The following is a 27,514-nucleotide window of genomic DNA, read 5'->3' as shown; positions in this document are numbered from 1 at the left end:
TGAATGGAAAAGCAATTAATCTTAATCTTACATTTTAGTATTTGTATATTTTTCTAATTTTAATCGGTGTGTCGGTGAAAATAAATACAGTCCAACATAAAAATTAGTGAATATACGTCACTACGAAGAAGTAACTCTAAACAAACAAGCAGAGATGGGAATTCATCTGTCTGCGAGTTCTCGTCAGTATTTTAAGACCGGCGTGTCAGTTCGAGTCAGCCAAACGGTGTCGAGAACGGACTTACCCGAACCACGTCACTAGTGAAAATATCAGAATTGAATGAATTTATGAACTAGGGATTTATAAACTATTTGCCAACAATTATTCGTGTCAGAAACATGCTTTATAAATGATGACTTCAGTATTTACAAATACTGAACGAATGCTTATTAGTGTGTACTTATATTGGTTAATTTGATTGCTCCAATAGTACAAACTCACAGAAGGTCAATCATTTAAACCTTTTATGGTTAGATTTTATTAAAAGAGAAGCTGAAAGTCTTTGTTGTGTGAACTATTTACTCACCATATCCATCTTGTAGGGCGTGTCTCTGGCCTTAAGGAGGAGGTGCAGCAGCAGAAACGAGCTCTCTCCAAAATGGAGACTGAAAAGAGGCATCTTCAAGAGAAGCTCACTGACTTGGAAAAGGTTAATATCATCGTCATCATACCAGATTCTGCACTTTATAGTCATTTTTTTTAATTTATTTATTTATTTTTTATCTTTATTCATTCCATATTTGGTTCAGGGCTGTTACGATTTTGTCATTTTGGTATCCCAAGTTGGGCATGGCTGACATTTCCATTTTAGTACTGTATGTTAAAACTAGTGCTCTCAAGCGGTAGTAACTAATTAATCGCAAAAAAAAAAAATCAGTAATTAATTGCGATTTTTCAACTACTATTTTGGGGGAAATTGATTGAATATCTTGGAATGAATGTGAAATCATCAAATATGATGTATATTTTAATTCAAAGACTTTTTTTTCAAAGACTCATCTTTACATTTTTCTTAGAAACAATTCTCAAAGTGTATACAGTTAATGTAGCCCTTCCCACAGTCACCACATTCCAGCAGTGTTGGTTTGCAAGGCCCAGTGGTAATTTGAGCAGGGTGTTTTGTTCTGAGATGCGAGAGATGTACAGCAAATATTCTACAGTATTTGAATTTGCCTTAGCAATTTATGCAAATTATTTTTGTTGTATATAAAAATTAGTCAACTGAATTAAAATATTTAACTGGGTTTAAAATAATTGTCACTTAATCTTCAGTTAATCCTTTAATTTTGACAGCTCTAGTTAGAACATGTTTGTGCTTGTCCCCAGGAAAAGAGCAACAAAGAGATTGATTTGACCTACAAACTGAAGGTGCTGCAGCAGGGGCTGGAGCAGGAGGAGAGCTCCCATAAAGCCACCAGGGCTCTGCTGACAGACAAGAACAAGATAAAAGTAACCATCGAGGGTGCCAAATCAGAATCAACGAAGGGTAAGAGTCACTGACTTAACCACTTCAAAATATATCTCGCACCCATCCTGATGCGGGGTCCATCGCAAAAGAAAGAGTGTATGCAACGTTTAATCAGTGTGAAGTGTCCCTTTAGTATGTATCTTGGTCTCTGCATTACACAACCCAGAGATGGAGCAGAAGCTGGCAGAGGAACGAGCGGCCAAACTGCGTCTGGAGAACAGAATACTTGAACAGGAGAAGCATAGCAGCATGATGGACTGCGACTATAAACAAGCGCTTCAGAAGCTGGATGAGCTGCGCAGACACAAAGACCACCTCACGGAGGAGGTGAGTGACGCAGCTAATGTGTCAATGTTGACAATTTATTCACCCCTTGAGATTAATTATGGGCTGTATGGAAAGAAGCACTTCAGTATACACTTTCTGACCACAGCAGTCAGGTATTGGTTTAATGGGACTCGCATGGTTTAAGATCTGTTTGTTTGTTCAAGAGGAAACTGAGCTTCTTAGAAGGAGAACACAGTCTGTGTCCTGTCCATGTCTGCAGGTGAAGAATCTAACCCTGAAGATTGAGCAGGAGACCCAGAAACGCAACCTGACTCAGAATGACCTAAAGGCCCAGAACCAACAACTCAACTCGCTTCGAACGTCCGAAAAGCAGCTCAAGCAAGAAACAAATCACCTACTGGACATAAAACGCAGCTTGGAAAAACAGAACCACGAGCTGCGCAAGTCAGTTAATTTTCTTGTGAACACTTATTTTGATTCATGTTTCATATTTAGACATGCAGAGAGGATGGATCGCAATAAGTGTCCCTGTTTTGTTTACAGAGAAAGACAAGACACAGACGGGCAAATGAAGGAACTGCAAGACCAGTTAGAAGCTGAACAGTATTTTTCTGTGAGTCAATACCCCTTGAAAGGTGTCACTCTTGAAAATACATTAATTTTATCTTTATAGTTATGTAATGTGATCTAATGACGCAATCTAAGCATCCCTTGTTTTTAATTGAGTGCAAACTAAATAAAACCAAAAGCAGTGGATCGATAATACATTAACAAAAAAAATCATATTAAGGCAATGGTTTATAATCATCATCACAATCATTTATTTAACTTGTTTTGTTCTCTCCAGACTTTATATAAGACCCAGGTTCGTGAACTAAAAGAGGAATGTGATGAGAGGAACAAACTCTATAAAGAAACACAGCAGACCCTTCAAGAACTCCAGGAGGAGAGGTGTTTTAACTGATGAAAAGTTTTGTCTGTGTTTCTGTAATCCTGACAAGCAAACCAGCAAATGATGATGATGATGGTATACAATCTCTGGCACCCAGACGTTTTTTTCTGCAGCCAGAAGTTCCCGTTTTATGGCATTCTTTTTGCTAATAGCAGCCTCTAGTGGTACAGTCTAAACTGATCATTTTACTGATTGTAGTTCAGTGTATCTACTCTGTAAATCAAGTGATAATATCTGGCTGAATAGATTCCCCAAAAATAATTAGACTATGTTCATATGTAACAATGTTATATATATATGTGCAATTCTCCTAAACTATAAAGGAAATTCTACATAAGAAACTACCAGTGCCAAACATACTAGTCCTTGTAGAAGTACAGTAATTGACAAGTTGCTGTTAATTCAAATTGTGAATTGCAGGCTGGATGAAAAACTGTTTTTTTTTTTTTTGGGCCTTTCATTTTGTGAATCATTCAGAGATTCTCTGGCTGCCCAGCTGGAAATCACACTGACTAAGGCTGACTCAGAGCAGCTAGCTCGCTCGATTGCTGAGGAGCAATACTCTGATCTGGAGAAGGAAAAAATCATGAAGGAGCTGGAGCTGAAGGAGATGATGGCCCGCCATCGGCAGGAATTGTCGGAGAAGGATATCACCATCAATTCGGTAAATTGTGAAATCGGCATAATGTGAGGCGTTTTAATACTGGTTAAAACTCACTTGTATAAGTGACACACAAAGCTACCTCTTCCAATACTGTTGATTTTTTTTTTTTTTAGTTGGAAGAAGCCAATAGGACCCTGACCAGTGATGTTGCCAACTTGGCCAATGAGAAGGAAGATCTCAACAACAAAATGAAAGAGGCCCTAGAAGGTATTGAGAAGTTTTCATTTACGACTTTGTTGATAAAACACGGCATCATTGTAGCATTTTTATTTGTTTCCAATGTAGAAACTGACAAGTCAAAGGATTGGGAACAGCAGATCAATCAGATGAAGAACACATTTGAGAAGCAGCTGCAGTCTGAGAGGACACTGAAAACACAGGTTTGTTACGTTGCTATGTCGAACAAGGGTTGGGCCAAGCTGTGTTTCTTTCAACATAGCAAGGCACTTCTTTGTAAGTTGGATTTTTTTTTTCAGTTTATTTTGGTCCTTAATTAATGTACTTTTGCAGGCTGTCAACAAGCTGGCAGAGATCATGAACAGGAAGGAGGTGCGCGGTGGAAGTAGTCGCCGTGGCAATGACACCGACATGCGCCGCAAAGAGAAGGAGAACAGGAAGCTGCAGCTGGAGTTAAGATCGGAAAAGGAAAAACTTAATAGCACCATCATCAAATATCAACGAGAGATCAACGAAATGCAGGCGGTGAGTAGAACAATCACAGGTCGGTTCCACATTTTTCATGAGACATTTTGGATGAACTGATTGACGTTTGTGCGACACAAAAGTTTTCTCATCCTTTTTCAAAGTCAATGTAGCAGCAGGTGCAAAGTTTCACACCCGTTTCCTTTTTAATTGTACTTTGTAGCAACTGGCTGATGAGAGTCAGATGCGGATTGAGCTTCAGATGGCGCTGGACAGTAAAGACAGTGACATCGAGCAGCTGAGGAATCTCCTCCAGTCACTCAGTGTTCAGTCAATTGACTCTGCCAGCGTCAGTAGTGGTCCGGACTTTGACGCTGATGATGCCTTTACAGGTAAAAGGAAATCAACTGATACCTGTATTCGCATACAAAATTGCATTAACTGAGTTCAGTTGAAGAGGAAAAAAAAAAAACAATCTTACTTACTCGAGGCTTTCTTTTTCTCTTAGAAACGAGGCTTGAAGGGTGGCTATCACTTCCCGTGCGTAACAACACCAAGAAGTTTGGATGGGAAAAAAAGGTGAACATTTAAAACTGATAAGAGAAAGATGGGAAATGTATTCTTTTTTTTTTGTCTTGATCATGTTCTCACCACTTGCTGTAGTATGTTGTTGTGAGCAGCAAGAAGATTCTCTTCTACAAGAGCGAACAAGACAAAGAGCAATCCATCCCTTATATGGTGCTTGATATCGAGTGAGTACAGCACCTGAATCAAACGGCAGAGAGAATTGGTCGTTTGTCAAATACATGAGGAATTTACTTCTGAGAGTGAGCGTGTGCGATGTGGGGGTTTTTTTTCTCCCCTACACAGCAAACTCTTTCATGTGAGGCCTGTCACCCAAACGGATGTGTACCGAGCTGATGCCAAAGAGATTCCAAGAATATTCCAGGTCTGTAATTGCAACTTCAGTATGTATGCTAGGCCTTCAGTTACATTCACTTCATTTGAAGGTGCACTTGCCTACAAAAGTATTCTAAAATATTGATTATCCTTTCCATAGCCCATTATCTGTTCATAAAAACATACTTTTACTTTTACTAGTCTTTTTCCTCATAAATTGACTTGACTTCACGCGTCACGCGAGATCTTGTCACGATGCGAATGTAGCGTATCAAAACAAAACGGCGGAAGCTGTCAAGTCAGTGCCAACAAGCATGAAGGCAGATGTATTTATTGATTTCATATGGTCATGTTCAATAACACATCCATGAATAATGTAACTGCATTGGCTTCAATTCTTTATGTGAATATTAATATTTTTACTAATGCTCCTGGTCACAGAAACAAGTTTGTACTAATTGCCGCATTAGTTCTTCTGAGGAGGCCTTCCATACGAAAGGGGAATTGGTACAGCGTGAAATCTTTGATTGAATCGAAAATCATTCAAAGTGAATAAAAAATTGAATTGAATCGGGCCCTTGTATATCAAATTGAAATGGAGTTTGGAAATTTGAATCAATACCCAGCCCTAATTCTAACTGCCATAGATTTAATTTACAATAGAATCTGAGGTTATGAACCATTGGCTTTAGGAGCAATTCCAGTTGCGCACAAAATTTTATTTAAAAAACAAAACAAAACACGTCCTATTTTTGGTATATTAACGTTCTTGTGTATGGATCTGCTGTATGTTGCGCTTCTTCTCACGCCTTCATTGTCTCTGGTGCATAATGCCTTACTGTAAGTCGTATCTCTGCAGCCTACGGTGGAAAGCTGTCCACTCACAAACAACTGAGTCATTGATGTGGTAAAACAAGTCTGAAAATGATTTTGTTTTTATTTATTCTTCTTCATTTTTTAAAATGCAATCTGGAGTATGTATGATATTCATTGAATTGCAGCGTTTCTTTTAAACAACAGACATGATGATCTGTGTAATCAAATCAAAATAGCTGAACTTCCACATGTCTGTCAGCGAAAGTTTCGCTTACGCATCCTTTATCATTTGTTCATGAATCTAAAAATGGTCACGTTTGTGATTGATTGTGGTGAAAAGCAAAATTTCTTCTGTGGTAATTACGTCACTTGATCCCATAGCTCAACGCGGCGGCCCCCTAAGATTCACAATTCTCACCTACTGTTTTTGACAAGAAAATACCGTTTGCTGTACTGCACAATTGGAATTTCAAAACCGGTTCACTGTTCATTGTTAAGTGAAATGTCTTATTTCCTTTTGTCTACTCATTAGTTCTTTAACCAAGCAAAAAAAAAAAAAGTTTTCTGAATGTTTGTTTATTTGATGGCGCTTTAGTAAGACACTCGAGTAGTGAACTATTTGATAGGCACAGCCCTACGTGGTTGCATCAAGCCTTTCCTTGGTCTACATCTTTGTCGGTCTTCTTCTCAAAAATGAAGAAATTGGCCAATCGCACCCAACTGGGCGCACGACATACAAGCTGATGAAGACAAGCTGTTGAGACTTTGGAACCCACATATTTTTCTGTCGTTCGAATGCTGGTCCTCTTTATTGGTCCATGAATCATTCACACCTAAGTAAATGAACCTCATCAGGTTGTTGTGACTGACTTTCTAAATTTACCTTCGTCTTGATGAACTTGTGCACATGAATCAGCGTTTCAGCATGCCATCACCAAAATAAACAAAACAGATCCAGCTCTGTAAGATTTCAACAATATTATTATTAATGTGCAGACTTCCACTATGAACTGAATTAATTCAAAAGAATAAATCAAGTGCATTATAAAGTGCCTAAAATGAAAAAAACCCCCACATATTTATGAAACATGGTTAAAATAAGTGCTGTTGAGTTCCACTGTAGATGACAAATGCACAATTTGAATCATTCTTTTCTTTCGGCTGCTCAGATCCTTTATGCCAATGAAGGGGAGAGCAAAAAGGAGCCCGAATTTCCCGTGGAACCTCTGCCAATCGGTGAAAAGTCCAGCTACATCTGTCACAAAGGCCACGAGTTCATCCCCACACTGTACCACTTCCCCACCAACTGTGAGGCATGCACCAAACCACTATGGAACATGTTCAAGCCTCCGCCTGCTTTGGAATGCCGGCGCTGCCACATTAAGTGCCACAAGGATCATATGGACAAAAAGGAGGAAATCATTGCTCCTTGCAAAGGTAAAGTTGATCAAGGCCATTTTTCAACTATCGTGACAGTCATCAAATAACCACTTTTGTCACTGCAGTGAATTATGACGTGTCTACGGCGAAGAACCTGCTGCTGCTCGCCATGTCTCAGGAGGAGCAGCAGAAGTGGGTGAGCCGCCTGGTCAAGAAGATTCCCAAGAAGCCACCACCTCCGGAGAACTTTTCACGCTCCTCACCACGCACGTCCATGAAAGTCCAGCCCAGTCAGTCCATGAGGAGACCCAGTCGACAGCTCCCCACCAGCAAGAGCAGGTACAGTAGTAAAATAAAGTATTTGTTCGCGCTGACTGATTTACTGTTTGTATTGTCGAGCGTTTACGTTCCTCGATTGATGCCTTTGTGCGTGGCATTTTGTAGGATGCCATATGTGTACCATGACTCAGCCAGAATTCTTCTAATTTGACCCAATCATTCAAGAAGAGATGTTATTTATTAAAAGTTTAGGAGGTACCATAAATAAACATTTGCTGTAAGTATTGTTCCTGTCAATATCCTCTTGATGTGTAAGCGCTTTTAAAGGTAAGAAGTGAGCGTTGCATTTGGGGTGCCAAAAGACTTTTAGCTGATGCAACTTGAGAAAAATAAAGAAAAACGGCAGCTTCTAGAGGAACGGCAAAATAAATTCATTTTTAGTTCCTACAATGTGGGATGGGTGTTTTCTGTTAAGTTCTGGAAAGGTCATGGAAATAATTTGTGAATAATATTTGTGATGCGCAAAACTAATCAAATGTAACGTGTGATTAAAATTTCAAATTGACGGAAGTTTCACATTTACCGACTACCAACGAAAAGGAACAAGCAGCAAGTGTGTGCTGCACACACATCAGAATCAGAATCAGAATGCCCATTATTGTCATTAGACTCAGTGTACAGCGTGATTAGAGAGCATGCCCTCTCCAGTGCAAATATAAATAATAAAATAAAATGATAATAAATATTTACAATCCTGGTTAGTCCATTGGTGGGATATCAGGAACATTTATCTACTTGCACTCAAGTTGGAATTTTGTTACATGATCAAATAAATTGCTCTCTTGTAAAAGTGTCATTTTCACCCATTTTAAAAGAAAATTCATAACTTTAAAATTTAACTTCATAGGTTTGATAATAATATTGACTTAAAATGATAGCATTGTGAGAAATATATACACATTCAAAATTCATAGAGAAGTTCTGATGATCCAAACAATAACAAAAACTAAGGTTCTCCAAATAAAATGGTATGTTGCAAACGTCATCATCCAAAGGCCACATACAAAAAAATCAAACTTTATTTAACGCACTCAACCAAGGTGCGGTGGTTCATCTGTGAATGTTATTGATAACTGTTAGTGTTGCTGCTGTTCCAATTAAAACATGTATTAGTGTTTATCGAGATGTGTCTTTAGGAGGATTTACACAATCAGCATTTTGTAGCCAATCACCAATCAGCCAGTTTCAAAAAACGGCCCAGCCCAAGAATAATCAAAATTCACATACACACAAATTGACTTCCATTGATATGCTTTGGGAAACGATAATGACAATTACACAATTAAAAATGTTACGCAAAACACTGTTAAACTGAAAACACGACCAAAAAAAAAAAAAGACGCCATTAATTGACGAAAATGCAAAATATCTGCAGATCTGAATCTAGATCTAGAACCCTGTTTTAGAGGCAGGGTTTATGATGGCATTGTCTGAAAAACAAACGTGTATGAACCCTGATCGTAGTACATTACAATATTGAGGAAAAGCTATTTCAGTCGTTAAGATCATAACGTGAAACCCATAGAAAGATACTTTTCAAAAGTTGAAATCCTGCTTTGTTGCTTTTTATACAATGCGGTGGTGAATGTGAGGTTTTTGTTATACTTGTGTTCATTTCTAATGAGTTGCTATGGTAACACTGTGCAGTGCAATGGTGCCTGCTTGAGCTATCGCACATCTTGCGCTTGTGATGCATTGTGGTTGGCTTTGACGTTTTACGTTCACCTTATTTGTTGTTGATTTGGACAAATATGTCTTCAAATTGATGCAAACTGAACACTTTGGGTCAAAGCCTCTTCCGTTCACAGTTTTTCAGTCGGGGCATCCCACAAAGAAGACTGGAAGCCCCATAGTTCTTTTTTTTTTAGTTTATTGAGGATATAAAAATACTCTTGCCCACACTGTAGTGTACATTACAAGTGTGTACCTCAGATTTGTACCCATGTCTGACAGCTTTACACCCTCTGTGTTTTGTTTAGGACCCCCCCCCCCCCCAATTATTTGCGGGAGGACCTTACGAATATCGTTTGACTCGTTAACAAATGTTTCATTCACTAGATCAAATGGCCTCAAATTGATGTCAGAAGACTCCAGCAGTGGACTATGGTATAAGATGATTTCTCCAGAGTGTTTCTTTCCTCTCGGATCATTTTGTGGTGGTGGGCTCAATGCATGTATCAGCTTGAGGTGCTCAAATGAATTTCTTAGAAGATGGACTACACGGTGATTCATTTACGACATTTTATTGTCTTCCTTATTAACCATTATTGTGTACTGCGATTATTTAGCAAGGATATCGACTTATCCGTTTGAGCATTTATTTTACATTCATGTTAGGGGAGCTACCAGTAGTTTTAGTAAGATCCAGTTGTGTGCTAGTAGGCAAAAAGTTGAACTAGTAGTGGAAAAAAATAAAACATTACTAGTAATAGTTGTTCTTTGATTGCACCATAGTCATTCTAGTAGAGTGCAAAATTGTCTTACTGGTCACGATAAAGAGCGATCTTTAACAATATCAAATAAATAATCCTCAGACGGCTTTCCATAATATTTGATTCTATATGTTAATGTTTACATTTCAGCCACGAGATGACAGTTTACTTTGGAAGAAGTAACGTGCATGCGCAGATGGCCAATTTGCACAAGCGTCAAAAGCAGGCAGTGACGACCTGGACGTAATCATTAATATAAAAATGAAAGGTTACATATTGATTGGTTGGCTTGGGCTGACTCATTTATTTAAAGGAGTCTCATGTCAGCATTACTCCACTGGCCGCAGTGGGCAATTATTTTGCTTATTTAATGATGCACTCTTAACTGTATACGTCATAGTTCATGTTTGAACTTAACAGGATGTGTCTTTTAAATGTATTTATCTGTGTTGTTGTGTAAACGACACCAGTTTGGTGTTGTTTGATGACGCCAACCATGAATACTGCACCATCTAATTAGGGTCCGATTCTGATCTGAAAATCTCCCGAGTAAAAGTGCATATTTAATGTGCTCCATTTGAGCCCCCGAAAACAAACTTCACTCATATAGTGTAAATCCTACTTGCGTGAAAATAATTGAAGTCGATGGCCGTGGTTTTTTTTCCTCACTTATGCAAGCCTATTTTTTTTTTTCTTAAACCTGAAACTGTTTTTGTCTTGCTCTAGCTAAGCTTGTGCAGGAAGACGGAGTGCACCTTGAAGACGTTCCCTCTTAAAATGAAGACTTTACTGCAAAGCTCTGTTGACCAATCACCACACTGACCTTCACTTTTCCACAAGTCACCCTCCTGCTTGACGCCAAAACTTCCAACAGCTCATCTCTCTTCAAGGTGACGTGGCCGCACGAGAGCGTGGCAGCCCCTCGACTCTTCTTGGGAGCATTTGACGCGGACTTTAAATGTAAGGTGCGTCTCGGGAGTTATGACTCCCACAGAACTAGATGGGCTGCGCATACCTCAACGCTTGATTGAAGGACCCTCATCTCCTACTCCTCTTCATTGTGGATTGTGGCCAAAAAACTTGTGTTATCGTTGTCAGTATAATGAAGGGGTTTCTGAAGAAAACTGCAAAATAGAGAATAAAAATCATGTTACTTTTTGGTGTCGTTGAGCACCATTTAACATTCAGTACAGCTTTCAGGTGTGGTCGCACTGCTCACAGAAACTTGAAGCGACTTTAGCGAAAGAGCCACCAAAGGGCTGCTTGTTGTGATCTCGTCTGTCCTACATGAACAGAAATACACTTTGAATGACGGCTCCTGTTCATCCCGCCGCACTGCACTGTTAGTTCCGCGTTGTATTGTTTACTGAATTAAAGGGATGCACCCTCCTTGCTTTCTTGATCCAAGCTCAGCACCTGCTGTTGTTTGAATGTAAAAACTGGGATGTACCAGAGTCAAGACACAAGCATTGTATTCCTTGGATCCCAATTTACTTGACTGAAGCGCTTTGTTAATCACAAAGCGTGCGAATGACCTTGCAGGTCTGCTGCTGGTCACGCACGTACACACTGCGACACATTCAGATGTGTATCAGTCACGACTATGAAATGGAGGGAACGTAATGAATTGCATTCACAGATTTTCTTCAAAGGTGGTGATTGTGATATTTTTGTATTAAAAGTAACCAGACGTTAGTTTGGGCACATTGTTGTGTGTGGGTGTGGCTTTTAGAGCAAGTGGAAAGACACTGAGTGTTTTTGTGTGTGCGCGAGCTCCTTTAACCATCAAGCTTGTTTTATACATCTATAAATATACACAGTAGTATACATGGTATATATTTTACATGCCATACAGTGCACATATTATTTATACAGCTGTCTCCACTTTGTATTTAAGGGCTTTACATCCATACCGCATGTTGGCTACCAAACAGTTCTCTCTAATAACCACTTCAACAATAAATATGTGGATGTGCCTTTTGGTTCTTGAGTTATTTGTCTTTGCTCAAATCAACTCAGAATAGAGTGGGTAACTCCCCAGCTGGTGTTAGCATTATATTGATTAGCATTACTATAACTATATGTGTGTGTGTGTATGATGCTGTTTGGTTATGTTTACAAAGTAGATACCATGACAAACGTATTCATGTGGGTATAAATGACACTATTAAACATACAATGTATCTGAATAGAAAGACACCCCCTCCTTATTTAAATAATCACTGAATAATAATTCCTCTGGCAGAGGTCAGTAGAAAAATTAGCATTATCTTTGTAAATACTGAATGTCCTCATTATGCAGTGTACAGAAAAAGCATCACAAGGCCAAGCAGTAAAATTGAAAATTTATTTAAATAATGTTTGGAAAAGAGCTTAACACAAAAACATTAATTTATCCTGAGTTGGAAAGCGTCATGTTTGTGCTTTCCCACTACAGAAGTATTCACAGTGTAATAAAACATTTGTGTGGTGTTTTTTTTTTCTGAGCATTGAAATGTTCTTTTAAAAATAATAGGGAGTTAAAAGCACGTTTTACAGGTAGAACAGCTATTTACTTAACAGTTGTAACCTGCCAAGTTTCATCTTGCAGTAACAAAGTAAAATTGCTGTCTAAAGTGCTCAGTCTTCTTTGATGACGCTGCACCTGTGTCTTCGGTAATGGAGCACGCTGAGAAGCACCCACAGGTTCAGCAAGGTCATGGCAACGAACCGCACCAGAACTGCGCTCAGAAAAAGAGCTGGTGTTAGATCATAGAAGGGCAACTTAAATGCGGGAGGGGAGGAGAATTTTTCTTCAGTGCTATTCAGGCCACGTAGGACCACGCCCTTCCCACCTAAATGTGTGACAGAAATGCTATCTGAAATATGGACAAAATACATGCTCGTAATATAGTCCATTTTTTAATGCATGTACAAACGATCCACTAAGCTAACTCAAAAAACAACTCAAGGCAACTCAATGTGCTTCACGCAAGCAAAAATGGAACACCTACAAGCATTTACAGTTAATGGCATTCAAAGGCAAAGCAGAGAAAAGATAAATATGTTACAAAAATTAATAAAGAAGATATGTTGACCACATTTTCAGACAACTTCAAAAACATTAAAAGGTAAAAAAAAAAAAAGACCTAAATTAAAAATATTTTTACCCGGATTTAAAAGCATTTACACTCAGGCCAGACTTCGCTTCTGTTGGCAGCTTATTCCATTCGTGTGCAGCATAACAGCGAAATGCAGCGTCACCATGTTTACTTTAAACTCTGGGCTCCACCAATTCAATTGACTCAAGTCTGCACATCTCTGAGCCCTACAGGGCTTATAATCAATCAGCATTTCTTTAATGTATTCAGGACCCAAACCATTCTGTGATTTATAGACTAGTAGCACAATTTTAAAATCTATTTTACAGCTAATCGGGAGCCAGTGGAAAATCTTTTGGACTGGAGTAATCCGATCTCTTTGTTGTGGTCGGAACCTAGGCTGCAGCGTTCTGAATGACATGCAGCTGTTTGGTGCTGTTTTGAGGGAGTCCAGTAAGAAGACTGTTACAATAATCAAGTCTTACTGGAAATAAAAGCATGGATAAGTTTTGCTTGGACCTTGCATGTTTTTCAGCTGGTGGACGGCTGTTTTAGTGATTGATTTGATATGACTGCTGAAAGTTAACTCAGTCTACCAGCACCCCAAAATTTCATACTCGGTCTGTAATACACTTACTCACGTTGGAGTCTAAGGCAGTTTAGACCCAATGTAAGTTAAACTAAGACATGGCTGCCATCTAGTAGTGATAAGTGATATTACAACTTAAAAGAGTTGACTCCTGCATATTCGCAGCTCGACACGTGCAGATTTTCATATTCGCTGATTTTTTTTCTTCTTTTACAGTATTTCTATTTTGGATTTTTTTTTGTTTATGTGTAATACATTTGGGGGGTTGTAAAAAAAAAACTATATTTTTTTATATATATATATATATAAATCAAGGGGTCACTAAATAATAATAATGGTTGAGCCAGTTGCCCATCCTTGTTAGATCTTCACAAACCCAGACTCATTTAAGCTTTTTCTTTTTTTTTTGCTTACATATTAGAATTCCTGCGACCTTTTCTTCTATCAGAGAAAATAGGAGTAAAAATATCTTCATATTGTTTTACCATATGACTGCATACTTTTATCATTTCAATTTCAAATTGTATCACTTTTCTGATACGCCTTTTTTTGCTTACATCGGATACATTTACCTTGCACGTCTCCAGTTGTCGCTATGGTGGTATAAATCCGAGCTGAAAAGAGATGCACAGTGTTAGATGGCATCTAATATCCAATCAATCATGCGCTGAAATATGTATTCACTAAATGGCAATGAACTTTGATTTGCCTTACTTGCACACGTGTATGTGGCCAGCGCCCAAGTGAGGGCGCTCACCTGTCCAGCGTCCTTTGACCTCCACAGGCACTGCAGTTGGGCAAACTTGCTGGCAGCACTAATGAATGTGCACAGGCTCTGAGAAGAAGAAAGAAGATCAAATAAAAACTATACAGCGTGTCAAAATTGAAAATGCAGTATCTAAAAAGCAATCCCACATTTGGACACACACAAACACGCACACACATAGTTGCGAGTTTAACGTCCAGTTTTGTTGCAATATTTGGCAGGTGTTTAAAACAACACCCTCCATGTCCAACTTTTAGCGATCATCCTACACACTTACACTCTCCATATCTATACCATACGTCCCATTACCATTGACAAAACGACATCGTTCACTCATAGCAGCCAGTCACAAAGATATGTTCATTACCATTGCAAAATCAATGATCCATTTTTCCACTGTGAGGAGCCGCCAACCCACGACAAAGCTAAATGTGTCACGTCAAGGTGCATGACACGAAGGTAACAAATCGAAAACGCTCCTCAATGTGAACTATCCAAAAGCAACTGTGGCAGAAGGATACACAACGCCGTACACGAGGCCGTCCTGCAGTCGGCCGCCGTAGAGAAGAATCAAGAGCAGAAGAACAACATCTGAGGAGACAAAACATTGCTACGCATTTTAACAAGAAACCAACACTTAGATTTAGTGACAACGTGTGGCCTCACCTTGCGCAATGAGAATGGGATATTCCAGGTAAGTTGGAGATGGGTAGTCATAATACATCTGGTATGTTACAAACACAATGTACCTGTGAAGTAGATGCAAAGTGAAACTTTGGTACTGAGCTGTTTGATAGTCAGAATGGATGAGAGAAGCAGTGCTGCTACGCAAACGGTCAACTGTGTGGAGTAAGAGCGGATGATGTAGCCTAGCATGATGATCATTTTAACGCAACTGACACAATAAGAGGAACACTTGCACAATTTGATGAGATCCAATGTGAGGGATGTGGAAATCACGTTTAGATGGTGTCCCACATAATATCGGAATTTTGAGTTGATGTTTCCCACATGAACATGCAGCAAAACGTGCGTGTTGAGATGTCACTGCTGTCATTCGTTAACTTGGCAAATAAACAATCCCACTTATTTTATTGCATCAATATCGAGCACATTACATAACTGCGCAGAAGTCTAAGCTTTAATGGCTCCAAGTTGTTTTCACAAAGTAAACAGTTAATATTGTTTCTAAAACAATTGGGCCGAAAATATCTCGACGAGAAAGATGGAAGTGTAAGAAAATACTTCATTTGAGTTTTTGCCGCCCCCATTTTGGCCACTAGGTTTAATGGGCAAGTACATTTTCACACAGGCCCATGCAGATTTGAATGGCTTTTTTTCCCCCCATTAATAAATAAAATCAACATTTAAAAATGTCATTTTATGTACACTTTGGAGATTTTGTCTGACATTTCCATTTTTGGTGATTTTTAAACATTAAAATGCAGTAATTGCAAAAACAAAATAGGAATTTGAGAGGAGGAGAAATGCTTTTTCATGGCACTGTACTTGCCAGATTTTGGTCTTTTCTGCGATTATATTCTTGTCAAGACACTCATAATGTTAGGATCAACTGATCTTATGGTGTCCTTTTACCATTAAACAAGACGCATGCAATTTTCATGTGTACAATTTCAGTAAATTGTTGATAGCTCAATATATTCCCACGCTGTTCCAAATCAACTTTTTCGTTTTTAACTCTGATCAGTAATAAAATTAAGAAATGTAAAATGTCTTTCTTGGTCAATTGGCAGTAACTTTAGAATCTCCGAGTAGTATTAAATGTCCTTTTTTTTAAACACTGCAGCATGCAAGGTGACAGCAGTCAGTCACTTACCACATCAGAAGCCTTCGACACTAAAGGGAATGAAGTACACTGAGAAATGAAAATGCCCAAATAACATGGCTCCCACATATAAAACCACCGTGACGGAATAAATAAAAGAATGTGCCTACTAAGCAGTTATACATCCATTTATTATCCTCGCAAGGGTTGCGGACGTGCTGGAGCCTATCCCAGCTGCCTTCGGGCAGTAGGCGGGGGACACCCGGAACTGGTTGCCAGCCAATTGCAGTAAAATAGAAGCAAATAAGCTTGCGTGCACTAACCATTGAGGGTGACAGTTTATCTTTTTCCCCGTAAATAAGTGAAAAGCACTCTGAGCTATACATAATAAGAGAAATTTGATCACATTCTTACCAATTAAATGTGCATGTCGTGCTTCTTCCCGACTTATTGGTACAGCCGTATGCCACACACTGCGGCATTTTCACAGTAAAGACAGAAAATAATGTGAAAACTCAATGGCGATTTCAATTTAATCGAGTTATCTTAGTTTCGCTTTGCAAGTAAGCTTAGCGAGTGGCAATATAAAATGGCCGCTGGCAGCATTGTTAATCCATATAGTGCAAATCCATGCCCGCTGTAGTAGATAACTCTCTACTGATGCTTTCACATCATTTCCCATCAACGGTTGGAAATGATTTCAGCTAATGCGGCGCCCATTCATTATATTTATTAATTATTCCGTTTAATTCTTATTCCACAATATTAATTTTGAAAAAGTCGTAGCACACACAACGTATTCTTCCTTTCGGTTTTATCCCCCTGTAACACCACACAACTCTGGCGTTACGAATACCTGAGACCTGGACAAGGCCAGGATTTCTTGTTGTAATACATGTGTCAAACAAGCAAAGGATGCTGTTGCATTTTATGCTCGCACTAACTTACTTGGCAATTGCAGAAAACTAAAGAGAAGAGGATGCACAAAAATCTAAATTGCACAGATAGGGAGGAAAAGAAAATATATGATTGTAATGCATTCGTGAGGATTGGACTATATTTCCATTTGAAAGGTCTGAAATTACGGGAGGCCTATTATGGACGTTGCGTGATGAGGTTGTTTTTTCGAATCCTCAAAAATAAAAATGACATCAATAATCTGATTTCTAGATTGTATTTATGTCATCAACGCAATGAAGCATAAAACTTTAACATTGCAAAGGAAGTTTAACTTGAAGCACCATCGTACAGCTAAGTAGTCACGTGGGGCATTTTTCCCTCCAGGATGCGCTGTGGGGAAAATAAACACTTATTCATGAAGGCTCATTTCGTATTTGTAGTTTACGTTGTCATTCTTATTGTAGGCTAATATGGTTTACAGACACAGCGTGTTGCATATTGTTGTTTGCTGCCACTTTCAAAAATCGGTCTTATTGCACAGAATTTCAAAAAATTTTATTTTAGGACAATTGATGACGATAAATTGAAAATAAGTGTAATGTGTGCACCAACGGTTGGTTGAATGTTTGTTTATACGTGCCTGCGATTGGATGCAAACGCACATCGGGTCCTGACTGTGGACGCCTATGCACAGTAGAAAACGGATGGACAGCTGCGTGGCACGGTTACACGTAAAAACAATCTTCGAAAACAAGCTTCAAAATTAAAGCGAGCGCTGATTTACTTTATTATCAAATGAATGACGATGTGCATACCCTTGCAAAAAGACACATTTCTATTACGACAATATCGTTACTCACCCGATAAGTTCGAGCACAAGACTTTTGAAGCTGACTCCAGTTGTGGATTTAGCTCGCAACAGCAAGAAGATCTGTGGGAACTTCAGCACCATGCACACCAATAATGTTAAAACATTGGCAAAGTGTAACAAAGTGTCAGATTCCATATTTTTTTATGGTTACAATTCCAAAATGTGACCTATATAAGCATCAACCAGACACTGACGTCGGTGCGCTCTCACTAGTTTCAGAGAACATTTCCGCTACTGCATTTCAAAATAAAATAATGAACGGTTTATTCATCGCGTTTTCTAACAACAAAAATTGCAAGGAATGCTTTTATTCTGAATACCTATTACTTTCGCTTCTTTTATGCATTTTTGTATTCCGTTCCCTATCGCACGCTCACTTCCGTATATTTAATTTTCAATCGGTTACGATTTAGGCCATTTCAAATTAATCGTAGGAGACAAACGAGTAATGCTTTGCTAAGGTGTTATATTGGACAAATAGACTACAATCGCATCTATTATATTCAAAGAAGTTCTGCACGACAGTGTGAAAAACATGCAAAATGTGATTTGGTTGTTGCATATTGCAATATCAATATGATGTATTGATATTTAACATGTAACTAAAGAAATAAATTTTTTATTGTCAAATGAAAGAAATACATATTTTCAATGTGGGAAAATATGAATGTATTCTCTAGTTCTTAGGTGTAGTTATCATTATCACCATTATCACGATATTTATTAACATTCTTTCCAATTTACTGCACAGCCCTAATTTAAATTATGCCTCCTAAGTATGGGAAGAAAATAAAACAAAACAGTAGCTCTCCTTTTTCTCTTTTGAAATATTTGTTTCAGTGTAATCATGTAAATATTAGAACAGTGGTCTCACAAGAGTATGCAAAAGAAAAAAATGTCCCTTCAGTTTTGTTCCTCCCAATTGTTTTCTTCTCCATCATGTGTTCCCGGGTCTAACAAGTAAGCAACTCTGTCAACTTTGCAAACGAGGATGTTTGCTCACCCTAATAAAACATATGAGAGTCTGCAAACAAAGGACACAATCATCATTTAAAACACTTACATTTCTAAAGACATTCCAAACCTAGTACAACAACTGGCATACATTCAGGACCACATGTATGGCAATTTGAAGAATATTTATCTTGCTGCTAAATTGTCGTTGAATGATCACAAGATATGCATTATTTGCTAAGCAATGGATGTTTCTTTTTGGTGATACGTACAGTACATTCTGGTGACCAATAAATCGCATGCAGTTATGGCAAGTTGAAAAGCTAGCAAAACACAACCGATCTCTATGTCAGGACTGTCATGCTGCATTCGAGGAGGGTGTTAAGTTGGACTTCTCCTGCTCAGATTGTCCTAGTTTAGACCTCAAAGCGTTCCAGGCGAATGAAAACAACAAAGATGACTGATTCCATTAAATTGTTTGTTGTTCTGGTCACACAACTCTTGTTCCTTTTTTTCGATCTCGCAACTCGGACCACTCAGTTTAAATAGGCGTTAGTGGAAGTTGGAAAAGTCCGACATTCCAGCTGCATTGATTGCAGCACAATATCACACTTTGGTCGACTCATGCGTTAACCGGTGTGAATACAAAGTTATTTATCTAGCTTGACATCATCTCTGGATCCTGTTTGCATTTGTGATGGCTTGCAGACCAGGATAAAAGTCGGTCTAGTCTAATCAGTTCGCGTCCCAGTGGTGTCGACAATCGGCTTCCAAATATTTGGTTAGTTGTGTTGGGAGCACCATCCGAGAAGAGTGGTGAATTGTCAGGTAAAGGCTCTTCAGTCTTCAGCTCTCCCTACAAACATGTAAACATTTTAGCACAGTGCCTTTTCCTTTTTGCTCATCTGATTTCACAAGCATTTACATTCGTTATTCACTATTGTGTTCCGACTTTTTCATAAATATTGGGTGTTTTTAATTTAATTTTTTTAACATCTCTATGAAAGTTATTAATGAAAACCAGAGCTGGGCACTCCGCCCAGACCCTCCGGTCCGGCCGTACGCCCATTTTTGATTTGATGCTTCATAAGATTCATTAAATAGAAAAACGAGAAAACTAATTGGAAATCCAAATAATTAATTATGATTATTATTCAACGTGACAACTACAGTTCAGACCAAAGTAGATGCAGATTGCTCGGCACCGTATTTATTAATGATGAGACTTATTGGTTAACCATTATGAACACACTTACCAATTGATCGTAATTCCGCAAGAAACTCCAATTCTTCTCCCTGTAAACGTATTGTTGTTGTCAAGCATTGCTTATTTTTCCATCTTTGAGACGCGATGAAAGTGAACTCACCATTCCAGCACTGCTCTCCTTTCGCTCCACACCATTTCTTTCCACGCTTGGTCTTGTTTGACTGGCTCACTCACTTCTGCATCCCGCTTCGAGGACGTCGAGTCTCGGTGCAGACTTTTGGCCGCCGGTGTTTGGTTCGTTATCGGCCTGCTTCCTTTAGCTCGTTCTGGCAGCCGATAGCCAGCAGAAGACGCTCGTCTCAGATTGCTCAAGTCCATTTTGTAAACCTAAATGACTTATTTAGGGCTGCTTACATAGTCTGTTTTACAAAAGGCCCTCTGCAATTTCAGGTCAGATGACCGGCGGATCAAATCACGGCCACCACTTCCGTGTGTTTCCGTTTCCATGGAAACGGACAGTGTAAGGCGAGACCGCTGTTGATTTTCTTATACTTGCATTTAAATTAGACTTGGGAATTATTCAACAAATTATACCAAAATGGTCATCGTAAGATTAAAAAAAAATGGGCAAAACGAATCGCTTCACATTATTAATTGAAATTGCAATATTTCTATTATTGAATGTTGAAAATGAGATGATTCACCTCCACTCTCATTTCAAATTACATCTGATTTAAGACACTTTAAAATTGTGGGGGTAAAAAAAACATAAAAACAGTCATTTGTTGAATTTTCTGCAATAGGTGAGTCAATATGTTCGAAAATCAAAAGCCACTAACAAATCATGTTACATTTTCAAGTATTATTTGGGGGCAGCTTCCACTGAACTTGTGAATTTTTGAGAGTTTCTATTTGACTTCTTTGCAGGATGTCAGAATAGTAGAATAGTTTTTCTTTTAATGTGAACTCTCTCCCACTGCCTTCAATCTCGTCATCATATATGTGATGCTCCAAACGTTCTCGGTACAGATAATGGATGGAAACCCTTTATAGTGCTTTTCCTTTGGTACTCAAGGCGCTTCACACTGTTACCTCATCTACATACCACAGGGAGCAATTGGGGGCTCAGTATCTTGCTAAAGGATACCCCGACAAGGTCTCAATAGCCTGGTGATCAAACCCAGAACATCTAAGATGGGAAACTACCACTCCGCCACTGAGCCACGCCATCCCATGTGCTGCTTGAAACTTATTCCATCACTTCACTTTGAAAATCAAAGTCCAACATGAAAACGACCCTTTCTAAATCACTATCGTCAGATGGCCAAATAGTTTCTCAGAATTCACAATGAATAAATGACATATTTTATCATACAAGCAAATTATTAGGAGTGTTTATGTTTTTTTGGTTTGTTTTTAATACAATACTTATGTCATTACTCCATTATTTAGACCAGTGGTTCTTTTTATAGTGATGCGCCCCCTGTGAAATACTTTTTTAGCCAAGTACGCCATAACCAGCGCAAATCATTTTTGGGTTAAAGAATTGACTTAAAGCATGCCATCAGTGTCTAATTTATTAAACTTTAGAACTGTTCAAACTTCATTTGTATTGGTCCACAAAAAAATGATCAACATAAAGTGTCCTCTTTTTGATCATAGAAGAGATCTGCAACTTGTGGAATAAATCCAAATAAAATATAATCTTCCACATGCAACTGGAATTTTGTCAACTGTGGTTTGGCCTTCTTTTGCATTTGCGCCTGAGTTTTTTTTAGGAGGCTTATGCTTCAACCACAACTCCATTGTTTAGGTCTTCAAGTGATTGACAGGTAACAAGAGATGGCACGTGACAAGTTGGGGAGAGTCTGGGTTTTTAAAATAATTAAATAGAATAACCTACTGTATACATTTTTTTATTATCTCCTATTTTCCCGAAATATTTCATTAATTCAACAGAAGCGGATCAGATAATGGATGGATGGAATAATTATTTTTAAAGGATATCTGTTTGTTTTGTTTTAAATGTCGGGTACCCCCTGGAGTTCCTTCAAGTACCCCCAGGGGTATTTGAGAACCACTGATTTAGACATTTTATTTTTTGGGATCTACAGTACTGTACTATATATCCCGTATTGCACGTTTAACCAGTTTTTGAAAACAAAGAATTTCCTTTTATTTTGAAGGCTGACAGAAAAAATCCGGATGTTCCTTAGAAATGCAGCATACTGATGGGCCTTGATTTTATTTTCCTGTGCTAGACATCTCATATGAAAGAGGACACCGTGTTAAGGTAAAACGGAAGACTTTACGCGACATTTTTTAAAAATAAAATAGAGTACTTATTATTACATGTGTATATAGACATATCTTTTGGAACGATCGGTCCAATATTACCGCAAGGTGTTGTATTGAATTTGAGATGCAATTTCCACTGCTTCTTTCATTCTGTTCAAATAGATTAGCAAAATATACAACATGGAGGTTTTGACCACTTTATCCTTTTTTGACTTGAATAATGCAAGACGTGATGTGGCACCCCTGCCGACATTTTCGCTTCACCGGCATCTTATACGATGCTAGCCCGCTAACATTAACGCTCAGCATCCGCTAACATGCCACACGTGTGACATTTGACAGCACAAACACGCGAAGCACCAAAGTCTGCTTACTTCAGTGATGTAAAGGTGTTGTTCGCCTCTCACTTAAACTGTACTTGCAGCGGCCATGCAGATACTCTTTTTACGAAGTGTGCTGTAGTGTATATGTAGAAATTAAAGAGCCTGCAGTGTAGAGTGGGTGGACAATGTTTTAAAATATCACGCTGTTTTAGTAGTTAGCACAGATACCGCAGAGCGGAGAGGCCCAGGGTTCCACCTGCTGTTAGTTTGAAATGTCCTTTTCTCGAAGGAGCTATACAGAAGTGATGCTCATTTACGTCGCACATGTCCAGAAAGAGGCTGTCACTGTATCAAGATGTACTTTTGTTGCAAAACATTTCGACCAGTGTGTTCTGGACTCATAATTCCATCTCCGCCTTTGTACACTGTTAATATAGATACAACCCACAGCCTCATTTATTGTGGTTGACCAGTGACATGCATTGGCAGCGGCATCGACAGTGCACAATACAGGGGGAAGCGAAAGTGTAAGTCAAGACATGGAACATCAGTGGTGGAAACAACTTGAAAGAGAGGTGGATGTAACTAGAGCAGACAGTCAGGGGATTAGTGGGGATTAATCGGCGGGACGGCTTGTGTTGTTGGTGTGTGTTTTCAAGAAACAACATTGTAGGACATTTTATTCAACAGTCATCGTCTCTTGATTTAGCTTAGCTCGACCTAGATACTCTTATGGAGTTTAGTAAGAATGAGGATACAGCCAAAAATGACAGTGAGTGAGGGTTGGGATGTTGTCCAGATTGTGCCACCTTCTACCTTGTATGTTTTCTTTAAAGCGTAATTTCACACCTCCCCTTTCCCTTTTAGTATATTTCATAAATTTGCATTGAACCTGCATTTTTCATAAAATGATTGCCCAAGTCTCCTCATCCCGTTCTCTGGTATACCACGTGTTCATATCTGACACATTTCCTACATGGCAAATAAAGGTATGTTTTTAACTAAGAGGCTATGATTTTGGCACAATTGTGTATAATCTATTATTATAGTTTTTCTTTAAATTTGTGCTCACTGCTAAGAATCAATCTGAAACTTGTCTGATAACCCAATTCATTAAATGAACTGCCACTCTGCCAATGGTGCTGTCTTTGCTTTCTTGAGATTAGACCCACTTAAATTCCAAGAATAGGGCTTCTTATATACTTCTAGCCGCTGGCCCTGAGAGGAAGATGACAAAGGAGGATATTTCAGAGCCTGTGGAGGGAGATGCTTCTTTGGACCGCCTCACTACAATTTCTCCTCATCAGCGACCGGTCATCCACCAGGTGGCTTCTGCACCAATGCCTGACGACTGTGGTGAGAACTTAAATGAATGCACACAATCACAATGTGCTTGCTTTGGAAAGTTTACAAGTTCACAAACGAGTTAATGGTATTTTACAGGTACAATAAAACCGAAAGGTATTCTCCTATTTAGTCACATTACTCAAATAAAAACAGCTGACAAAGCCCTCTTGTGAACATAAAGATTTTTCCTGAGCAAATTTAAAATGTATAAAATCATATTTTCTCAATTTGTTTAGGGTATTGTAATATTTAGTTACTATAAATGTGTAATATCTGTGCACTTAGATGGAGTTTTACATAATTATAAAATCTCTCTCTCTCTCTCTCTCTCTCTCTCTCTATATATATATATATATATATATATATATATATATATATATAATAAATACATAAATAAATAATCTGGATTCAGCCGAAGTGTTACTTATTGTCTGTGCCTGTATTCTTCCACCTACCATGGGCAGAATTCTCCTTCTTTGACCCCAGCGATCCGCTATGCAGAGAGGTTCTGCAAGAGCCCAGCACCACCATACCAGAACTGTTTGCTGTCCTTAGGCAATGGGTTCCCCAGGTTCAGAAGAACATTCATCTGATCGGCAATGAGGTGATGATGTAACCCTTTTCAATCAATGCAGAACAAAATGCAAAGCATACTGAGATGTATGCATGTATGTCTCTATGTATGGATATGTATTTATATATTTTTTTTGCACAGATCCTTAACAGAGGTTGTGGTGTAAATGATCGGGATGGTCTGACAGATATGACCCTTCTGCACTACTGCTGCAAGGCTGGGGCCCCGGGAATTGGTTAGTGTTGACTACTTTTCATCAAATATCATGAGAAAAATGTTTTCATGTCTTTTTATCATCATGCATATTGGACTTCTAAAATATGAATATGACCCAGTATGATGTGGTCACAAAAGCTATTTAAATAGTACAGTAATCCCTTCGACACCTTTTGCGGTTTCAGTGTTAAAAAAATTCAGCCATATTGCGCAAAGATGCGTCGTTTTATGTTAATACATGCAAGGGAAGGTTTTCCTACATGCCAAACAAAGAGATGAGTTTGACTCAAAGGCTTAATTGCAAATACCAGTACTGTACTGTACTCTTCATGCCACAGGCACTCATACAAGTCACGTGATTGGTTCTGGGGGTGGCATCGACCAATGAGAGCACAAGTGCATTTATCCTGTGAGCTGATTGGCTGTGCATCATTGCAGCCTCAACCAGCATCTTCCTTGTTGCTCGTCACGTCCACGCTGTTGACTGTCTCGCATACTGCATCTTAGTGTTGGGTTAGCTATAAGTGCTTTTGAGAAGTGAGTTCAGCCCTTACAATGCCCCTGCGAAAACTTCCTCTGCTGCGCCCGAGAGGAAGAAGATTATGATGAACATCATCCAAAAAGTGAAACTTTTCGACCGAGAGTGCAGAAGTTATGCATCAGTGGCACGCCATTATGGCCTGAGTATATCTACAGTGTGGTGCATCACGAAAGAGGTAGCAAACATCCGCAAAACCACATCAATAACCTTCAAAAGGGAAGCGAAACGTACAGTTACTCTGTGTAATGAAAGACTTGTGAAAATGGAAGCTGCATTGGCTCTGTGGAGTGCAGAGAAAACGCAGTGAGTTTGAGCTCTAATATGATCAGGACAAAGGCCAACGCTCTCGATCACCAAATCTTGCTGGATTACGACAATGAAGATGCTGACGAACCTGAACCTGCCGAACTTTGAGCCAATGCTCGCGCCGCCAGGAGTGATTCGCCTCCTCGAGGACAAGCAAAGGATAGATACAACCTCAAATGCGTGTCTCTATGTGGTGAGGCCTCCTCTGCTGACAACAGTGCTGCTCGTCGTTAGGATGGGATTTTGGAGGATTCCTTCACGTATTTTCCTCAAGGACGAAGTGAAGAGGCCAAGATTCAAGCCCCACAAGGACCGTGTGACTGTCATCATGTTTGGCAATGCTGCAACTTTCATGCTTGAGCCAGGCCTAATTTATAAAGCCACAAATGCATGGGCATTAAAAAACAAAAATAAGGTTCCGCTGCTTGTGTATTGGATGCATAACTCCAAGGTCTTGATAACGAAAGCTATGACCCTCGAATGGTTCCTCCATTGCTTCATTCCCTAGGTGACGCTGTATCTGACTGAAAAGGACATCCCCTTTAACATCCTTCTCTCGATGGACTGTGCAAGACGCCATGCAACGGACCTGCAATATGATGGGGTGCAGATAGTTTCTGCCCCCAAACACCACATCTCTAATTGAGTCGATGGATCAAGGTGTCATTTGTGGCTGGAGGGCCTCATCTCGGCAGTTGACGACAATGAAGAATTCTCCTTGAAAGCATACTGGCGTAGTTACGACATTACCTCATGTTTGTTTAATATCCAGCAAGCATTAAATGCCGATGAAAAATGAGACCATAAATTCGAGCTGGAAGAAATTGTGGCCAAATGTGGTACACGACGATCCAAGCTTCACTCCTGACGAAGTTCATCACTCAGAGGCGAGGTCCACATGACGGAAAAAGACGTCAGCACCCTTATCGATTGCCCCTTTGACCCACTAACAGATGAAGACCTCCTTGAGATGACAAAGTGAGGAAGAAAACAAAGAGGACGTTCAAGAAGAAACTGAAAAGCGTGATCTCACCCTGGAGAGCCTGCAACGATTGAGCAACACAGCAAGGGCAATGCAACGATTTGCTCAAGACATTGACAACAATAAGCCTCGAGCTGTTGAGTTTAGCATTCGTGTTGACGGGGTTATGTCCTTGTTCAAGGGAATTTTGAAGCAAAAGAGAAAACAAAGACAAGTAGTAGAATCTCCGAGTGAAGCTAAAGCCTCTACGAGTCAAGTGAGAGCCTCTCCCACGCCTCCAGCTCAAGCCTCTAGCCTCTCTCAGAAGGCAATGTTGATGAATGCTAATTACTGTATAAGGTTTTATAAATCAAGATTTAAGTAAATACGTGGACACTTGTAGTATTTTTCTTAAATATGTCAAGTGTAAATACTGTTTACATATTTTAATCATGGTACCCACATACATGAAAATTGTAGAGCTGTCCAGTCCGGCCCGGACGGATGCCCATTTTTGGGGCGGGGGGTGACAAATTAAAAAAAAAACAGGGAGTGATTAACAAAGGCCGGAGGAGGATTTTAGTCCAGATCACAAATCGGCCCTCGTGTGTGTGGGGGTGTGTGTGTGTGTGTGTGATGAACCTACTTGCCAAATGGGCAAACGACAAAAAATGCCTCAGAATGCGCCAAGAGTCCCACTGCCAACTATTAGTAAATGAAGAGACGTGAGACGCAGCTGTGCGTTCAAGTCGTGGCCTGTTATTTTTCCTATTCTAGACGTCACGATAACCTCGCGCTGCTACCACCTGCTTCTGGGGCATACCATTACTGGGGGTGAGTGGGGGCAATACCACTATCCTGATAGACGAAGTCATTAGCTAGCTAATTTACTAGTTTAGAATCCGCTTACCTT

The 27,514-nt window shown here is 39.2% G+C and overlaps 4 protein-coding genes across 8 annotated transcripts in view; 2 read left to right on the top strand and 2 right to left on the bottom strand.

Moving 5' to 3' along the window:
- rock2a (rho-associated, coiled-coil containing protein kinase 2a) overlaps window positions 1-11,858 on the top strand; it is a 36,002-nt gene extending 24,144 nt beyond the window's left edge. The window contains exons 16-33 of one of the 2 annotated variants that reach the window (XM_088295150.1): window positions 544-650; window positions 1,328-1,487; window positions 1,636-1,796; window positions 2,017-2,201; window positions 2,301-2,370; window positions 2,605-2,708; window positions 3,187-3,373; window positions 3,487-3,580; window positions 3,659-3,753; window positions 3,884-4,075; window positions 4,239-4,407; window positions 4,524-4,594; window positions 4,679-4,767; window positions 4,886-4,964; window positions 6,901-7,168; window positions 7,237-7,450; window positions 9,509-9,556; window positions 10,609-11,858. In XM_088295150.1, coding sequence (XP_088151276.1) covers window positions 544-650; window positions 1,328-1,487; window positions 1,636-1,796; window positions 2,017-2,201; window positions 2,301-2,370; window positions 2,605-2,708; window positions 3,187-3,373; window positions 3,487-3,580; window positions 3,659-3,753; window positions 3,884-4,075; window positions 4,239-4,407; window positions 4,524-4,594; window positions 4,679-4,767; window positions 4,886-4,964; window positions 6,901-7,168; window positions 7,237-7,450; window positions 9,509-9,556; window positions 10,609-10,612 — 2,297 coding nt within the window. In that variant the 3' untranslated portion in view covers window positions 10,613-11,858. The remainder of the gene's footprint in view (window positions 1-543; window positions 651-1,327; window positions 1,488-1,635; window positions 1,797-2,016; window positions 2,202-2,300; window positions 2,371-2,604; window positions 2,709-3,186; window positions 3,374-3,486; window positions 3,581-3,658; window positions 3,754-3,883; window positions 4,076-4,238; window positions 4,408-4,523; window positions 4,595-4,678; window positions 4,768-4,885; window positions 4,965-6,900; window positions 7,169-7,236; window positions 7,451-9,508; window positions 9,557-10,608) is intronic. The other variant, XM_088295226.1, reaches the window with a different exon arrangement.
- Window positions 11,859-12,215: 357 nt separating this feature from the next.
- Window positions 12,216-18,114, bottom strand: slc66a3 (solute carrier family 66 member 3). 4 transcript variants are annotated; one of them, XM_088294946.1, is made up of 9 exons: window positions 17,864-18,005; window positions 17,644-17,687; window positions 16,518-16,576; window positions 14,984-15,066; window positions 14,839-14,908; window positions 14,685-14,742; window positions 14,266-14,386; window positions 14,124-14,165; window positions 12,216-12,602 (listed from the first exon to the last, which is right to left on the bottom strand). In XM_088294946.1, exons 2-9 carry the CDS (start codon window positions 17,665-17,667, stop codon window positions 12,502-12,504), a joined length of 558 nt encoding a protein of 185 aa, XP_088151072.1. In that variant the 5' UTR covers window positions 17,668-17,687; window positions 17,864-18,005; the 3' UTR covers window positions 12,216-12,501. The 4 variants fall into 4 exon arrangements, with proteins under 4 accessions (XP_088151072.1, XP_088150979.1, XP_088151153.1 ...); XM_088294853.1 differs by having other exon boundaries at window positions 17,644-17,695; window positions 17,865-18,002; XM_088295027.1 differs by having other exon boundaries at window positions 17,644-17,715; window positions 17,864-17,996.
- Window positions 18,115-18,293: 179 nt separating this feature from the next.
- Window positions 18,294-20,508, bottom strand: cimip5 (ciliary microtubule inner protein 5). The gene is made up of 3 exons (XM_088294651.1): window positions 20,196-20,508; window positions 20,085-20,124; window positions 18,294-19,684 (listed from the first exon to the last, which is right to left on the bottom strand). Exons 1-3 carry the CDS (start codon window positions 20,411-20,413, stop codon window positions 19,487-19,489), a joined length of 456 nt encoding a protein of 151 aa, XP_088150777.1. The 5' UTR covers window positions 20,414-20,508; the 3' UTR covers window positions 18,294-19,486.
- A 1,852-nt stretch (window positions 20,509-22,360) lies between these two features.
- The window catches only part of LOC148343456 (CAP-Gly domain-containing linker protein 4), a 29,589-nt gene continuing 24,435 nt past the window's right edge, over window positions 22,361-27,514 (top strand). The window contains exons 1-8 of the mRNA XM_088301327.1: window positions 22,361-23,645; window positions 23,866-24,012; window positions 24,468-24,607; window positions 24,719-24,812; window positions 25,232-25,306; window positions 25,384-25,509; window positions 25,664-25,956; window positions 26,149-26,244. Coding sequence (XP_088157453.1) covers window positions 23,633-23,645; window positions 23,866-24,012; window positions 24,468-24,607; window positions 24,719-24,812; window positions 25,232-25,306; window positions 25,384-25,509; window positions 25,664-25,956; window positions 26,149-26,244 — 984 coding nt within the window. The 5' untranslated portion in view covers window positions 22,361-23,632. The remainder of the gene's footprint in view (window positions 23,646-23,865; window positions 24,013-24,467; window positions 24,608-24,718; window positions 24,813-25,231; window positions 25,307-25,383; window positions 25,510-25,663; window positions 25,957-26,148; window positions 26,245-27,514) is intronic.

The sequence above is a fragment of the Idiotropiscis lumnitzeri genome, chromosome 1 (genome assembly GCF_059441095.1).
Source record: "Idiotropiscis lumnitzeri isolate Australia: NSW breed Sydney's pygmy pipehorse chromosome 1, RoL_Ilum_1.0, whole genome shotgun sequence".
Classification (NCBI taxonomy): Eukaryota; Metazoa; Chordata; class Actinopteri; order Syngnathiformes; family Syngnathidae; genus Idiotropiscis; species Idiotropiscis lumnitzeri.
This window is presented reverse-complemented; position numbering and strand designations above follow the sequence as displayed.